At 40.0% G+C, this 5,936-nt stretch overlaps 1 protein-coding gene across 1 annotated transcript; it reads left to right on the forward strand.

The window, feature by feature from the left end:
• The first annotated feature begins 2,678 nt into the window (after positions 1-2,678).
• pou4f4 (POU class 4 homeobox 4) lies at positions 2,679-5,598 on the forward strand. The gene is made up of 2 exons (XM_051877914.1): positions 2,679-3,163; positions 3,591-5,598. Exons 1-2 carry the CDS (start codon positions 3,044-3,046, stop codon positions 4,503-4,505), a joined length of 1,035 nt encoding a protein of 344 aa, XP_051733874.1. The 5' UTR covers positions 2,679-3,043; the 3' UTR covers positions 4,506-5,598.
• Positions 5,599-5,936: the final 338 nt, after the last annotated feature.

A 5,936-nucleotide genomic window follows, 5' to 3' on the forward strand; every position in this document is an offset into this window, starting at 1 on the left:
TATTTGATCAGCACCTCTTCAAAGTGGGTTGTGTGTTGCATAGGTTTTGTTGGCAGTGCATGCAAGCTGATCAAGCTGAATTTGCTTGTATAGAGGCTATATCTATCACTCTAATTGGTGCTGAATACAAATTTCACTGTGTCATTTAGTTTGCCAAGAGAATGAATGCGTTTTTTTTTTTTTTTGTGCAAATGTGCTCTAGTACCCCGGAGTGATGGGGAACCAAGGGGGAACCTTGTATCAAACATCTGTAAATAAAGCAAAACAATGGAGAACAAAAAATAGTGAAGTAGTCTTCAGATGCCATGTTTGTTTATTTACAGAAATAATCTGATATTACTTTGATATGACTTTGATTACTCCCCCACCTGTATGACATCATTAACAACGGTTCTATATTGTTTAACCAACATGGTTCAAAAAACAGATTTTGGGGAAAGAGTTGTGACTAACAAGTTAATTTCTCCAAAGATGCATCATACAATGGTAGTTAAGCAGCGAGTTTCGTTGTTGTACGGGAAATGCACCCCAGATCTGTGCTTTTCCTGTTTTCTGTTAACTATACATGACGTAACAGTCTCAACACCCCAACTTATCATCTGCAGTAAGAATCCTTACAGCCAATACCACCAATTCCCTATTTCAGCATTAATATTCATTGAGGAAAATGTTCCATTAGCAATAATCAAGCACTTCCCCAGGCTTGTTTGCAGAAAACTCATCAGGAAAATGACTGTGACTCAGTGTCAGGCAGTCTGACAGAGAAAGAAGGAAGGACTCAATAGATTCAACAAGTATGGCTTGTATCATCTCGGATGCATGTCTGTCTCTCTATCTACATGTATAAGCTCACACTTTGAGCCCTCTTCTCTTTTCCAGACTGCCTCTCTCTCTGTTCTGTCACTTTTGCTGTGCCTTTCTGTCCGTCCCTCAGCATTTGGAGTCCCCAGTGACAGTGGTTGCTGGGGGAGAGATGGCAGCATTGATGCATATTTGATGAGCGGGTGCCAAGGCCTTGCCGGAGAGCAAGGCACGAGGGGACGATGTTGCTATCTGCGTCTGCATCTCAGGTTTCTGAGTCACACTCACGGAGACTCCTTCTCCCATTGTGGGCCTTTATTGTCCATGTCTGGGGTTTCAGCACCAATTAGAGTGATAGATATAGGCTCTACACAGGCCAGTTCAGAGCAGCTTGCATGCACTACCAACAAAACCTGTGCAACACACAACACACTTTGAAGAGGTGCTGATCAAATAGTGAAGTTCCAGTTCCCAAGTTAGCAGCTTCACTGCATGAAGGGTAATTTGATCTATTCACGGAACCAAGACTTTTTATCTTGTGGTAGCATTATTTTAACCACAATCACTTCAGAGCACTCTTCAAAGCCATGCCTCCTCCAAAACAAATTAACGCAACGAGAGACGGTGTTAAATTACCTCATGTCTCAAAGCACATAACATTACAATAATAATAAACAATTTAGAGCTCTGACTTGTACCAACTGACTGTTGCAGATTCATTTTGGCCTCCATTCAGAGTCCGAGGACATGAACAGCTACAAACGTCACGGGTTGCCATCTCTTAATTACGGTAATTACAACATGGCGTGAAAGCAGCATAAGTTTTGGCTCAGGAGGAACTACAAAAGGTGGCTGCTGTTTTTGTGCGGCCTAAATGCAATGAATGGATGAACATTGTTTTGGTTCTGACACTTCCACAGAAGATATATACATTTTTTAATATTTAGACTGCTTCTATTATTGATTGCTATCAGAACGTGAAGAGAGTTTCAAGCAATATTACAAAAAGTGTTTATGAAATTAATTCAGTCATTCATTCATGCAAATGGATGGTGGTACCAGCATTTCATTTGTCAGACTGAGGAATTTGATTGACTGCTCTCATTTATTTGACCTGTGTTTTTTTTTTTTTTTTTAATCAATATTTAATTGTACATGGGCTCTTATCATCCCAGCCTGTTTATGCTCTATTTGAGAATCCATATTGTGGTGCATACCACAAAGTAAATGAACAATAATTAATTCATGTACCAAATTGTTAAGGCTGGCCACATGAAGAAGAAAAAAAATGCATTACTTGCCTCACACAGCAAAAATGATCATAATTAAGGGAAATATTTAGCACTTGTATATATTCACTCAGTTTGTTTTAAAAAAGATTAAAAAACAACAAAAACAAAAAAAAAAAAACAAAAAAAACAAAAACAAACGAAATGATAAAATTCAAGATTCATATTTCAAATCAGTTATATTTATTTGGCAGGTGTTTTTTATCCACAATTACTACAAAAAAGTGCATTTAAGAATGACATTTCATCAGTTGGTGTGTTCCCTGATTATAAATGACAAACAATGATAAAAGGTTATAAATGACAAAAACTGTTTAATAAAAATGATAAAATGTAGGCCTATAATAAAAATGTCCAAAAAGGGGTTCAAATAAATAATAATAATAAAAAATACTAATTATAAAAAACTGAGAACTAATCACTAATCATTTGAATCTTTAAACTATGATTTACGAGTATCGTATTCATAGATGGTGACAGACATTTAAACCAAGAGCATGTGTACATAAAGATTCAATACAACCAATCTAGCAAGACCTGTCAAAATCACAGCACCAATGAAAACACACCATGAGAGCCAGAGCCACACCTTCTTTGCTCCAGCGCACATGATGGGGAATAGGACCAGAAACCCCAGAGGCGTGTTCACATCCCAAACTTACCAATAACATTTTAGGGTACTGTAATAGTAGTTGGGCGGGACCTGTACCTATCTGGGCGGGGCTAAAGGAGACAGCGTTATATTTTAGGTGCCTGCGAAAATTCCTACTGTATCACAGACATTGACAGCTCGCGCCTGGCTACAGCTCAGCCAGGAAAGAAGACTTCTCAGGCATATCTTTTCAGTTTTTATCATCCAGATTAATCCCTGGGCTCCGAGGTAGACACTGTACTGGGGCAAAACGGAGATAAACGAGGAAGACGAGAAACGACCCTCTCTCACCTCTGCCATAATGATGTCCATGAATAGCAAACAGCCGTTTAGTATGCATCCGATTTTACACGAGCCTAAATACACACCTCTACATTCCAGCTCTGAAGCTATCCGGCGAGCATGTTTGCCCACGCCCTCGGTAAGTTTAATATTTATTTTGTTGTTTGCGATTCATTATCACCGCGGTCATTTGCATTGTAACCGTAGCGGTCAAAACTTTTCTCCGTGTGACAACATTCTAAGTGCATCAATTTTGTTGGTATAAATTCTGTCGCCCAAATAACTCTTGTACTTATGGCTACATTTATTTTACTGCGTTTTTTAAAACATAGAATCATAGAAGTTACCTGACTTTAGAAATTACCATTTAATTGAATAGCCATTAATGCCGCTTTAGATGATTTGCTAAATGTAACCCAATGTGGTCCTAGCCTATAAACTTTTTATAACACTGTTTACCTAAATAAATAAATAAATGCAGGTTGCATAACCTGGATGTAAAAAATGTAAACTTAAAACTGGCTGGAATTTGCCATTGAAACTTATGCTTGCTCTCTGTCACATAGCTGCAAGGTAACATCTTTGCCGGCTTTGATGAGACTCTGCTCCAGAGAGCTGAGGCACTAGCGGCGGTGGACATCGTCGCTCAAAAGGGTCATCCGTTCAAGCCAGATGCCACCTACCACACCATGACCACCATGACGAGCATGACCTGCACGCCCACGTCCTCTACTGGGCACCTTCATCACCCGTCTGTGCTGACCTCTCACCACCATCATCCCCACCACCAGCCGACGCAGGGCCTGGAGGGCGATCTGCTCGACCACCTCACCCCCGGCATCTCTATCGGAGGCATGCCGGGCTCCGACGTTTGCTCCACCGCTTCCCACCCGCATTCACACATGTCAGCAATTAACCACATGCAGCATCACCACCCACAAAGTATGAACATGCACCACCACAGCCTGGGCTCGCACGCCTCTCTGGGCGGCGGTGGAGACTCCGAGCCTGATCCCCGGGAGCTGGAGTCTTTCGCCGAGCGCTTCAAGCAGAGGCGGATCAAACTCGGGGTCACGCAGGCCGACGTGGGTTCGGCGCTAGCCAATCTTAAAATCCCCGGGGTCGGCTGCCTGAGCCAGAGTACTATCTGTCGTTTCGAGTCTCTCACTTTGTCCCACAATAACATGGTCGCCCTCAAGCCTATCCTGGAAGCGTGGTTAGAGGAGGCAGAACGGGCTCAGAGAGAGAAAATGGCCAAACCGGAAATTTTTAACGGCGGGGACAAAAAGAGAAAACGCACTTCGATCGCTGCTCCAGAGAAGCGGTCGCTGGAGGCTTACTTTGCCGTCCAGCCAAGACCCTCGTCGGAGAAAATCGCTGCCATTGCCGAGAAACTGGACCTGAAAAAAAACGTGGTCCGCGTGTGGTTTTGTAATCAAAGGCAAAAGCAGAAACGGATGAAGTTTTCGGCTACGCACTAGGCCAGAATAATATATTTAAATAAACTCAACCATCAGGCATAAGAGTGAGCAGAGCCGACAAAACTCTTCGAGGGTGAGGCGAAACGCTTCCCACACAGGAATTGGGAGCTGGGCGTCAACATCCCAGAGACAGAAAGTATTCCAAAAGTTTGTTATGACAAAATGTCAAGAACAACACGCTCTGGAAGACGGAGGACGAGAGGAAAACCAACATCAACTAAACGTTGCAATTATTGTACAAATCGAGAATTGAATAATAATGATTATTCTCTTAACTCAAAATGACTCTTTTATATTCATCTGTGTACATACCTGTGAATACACTGCACCTCTTTGTGTGAAGAACGCATCAAAATTCTGTTTTTTAAGGATGAAAAGAAAGAAAGAAAGCTAAATCGCTGTTGTGCAAAAGATGTCCCATTCTAGAAACCTTAGTGTTATTCTATATGCTCCAGAAGAAATTCATGAAGGTTCTGCTGTGATCCATTGCATGGTTTACAAGGCGTTAAGTGTTCATTTACCGTTTGAAAATTCCATTCATTTTGATGTCTTGCAATAAGAGAGAACACGCACAGGCGAACGCACGTACACACGGACATCCTTAATATACTTTTCTGTGTCTACCTCATGATTCCTGACGTCTTGACACATTCATTGTCATTTTGGAAATAGGGCATACAACTAGATGTTTTTATAGTTTTCATTTTTGACACATTTTGGGGTAAAATTAGATAGAAAACACGAAGCGTTGTGTGTTGCAACTAATTTCACTTCAACGATGCTTTGACAATCAAATTATTTAAGAATTATTTTGTGACTACCCCTTCTACTGTACGTCTTACTCTAAATTATTATTATTACTACACTAAGTTTGTAGATTGGAACATTTCATTACATATTCAGAGATTCAATGCACTTTGTAGATATGATTCCGAGTTCTTATTTGTTTTGCCTATTTATATTTCTACTTCACTGATATTGTCGTTTACTTATTTATTTGAGCTTAAATTATTTTGAATACCACACATGGTTCATTTGTGAAAGTGTGCTTAACTGTGTCTGTGTACGCGACAGAAATTTCAATAAACCATGCACGTCTTACCTCAGTTACTGCAGTGTGTTATGTCTCTGAACTTGCTTTATTATTCTTTATTTATTTTGCTTAATATAACGATAACTATTAGGTATATCGTTCTCTAAATAAGAGGACTCACATGCAATGATAAAATAATCTTATTTCGTTGATTAATAATTTCAGGCTTATTTTAAATTAAAATCTCTAATCTTCATGATTATTATTATTATTATTATTATTATTATTATTATCGTTTCTGTTGTTGCTGTCATATGCCTCATAATATACGCGATTGCTTGGTGTGTATTATCACAGGGCAAACTTAAGTAAACAATCGATTGTCGCAATGATAACGA

Source organism: Ctenopharyngodon idella, chromosome 21, assembly GCF_019924925.1.
Source record: "Ctenopharyngodon idella isolate HZGC_01 chromosome 21, HZGC01, whole genome shotgun sequence".
NCBI classification, from domain to species: domain Eukaryota; kingdom Metazoa; phylum Chordata; class Actinopteri; order Cypriniformes; family Xenocyprididae; genus Ctenopharyngodon; species Ctenopharyngodon idella.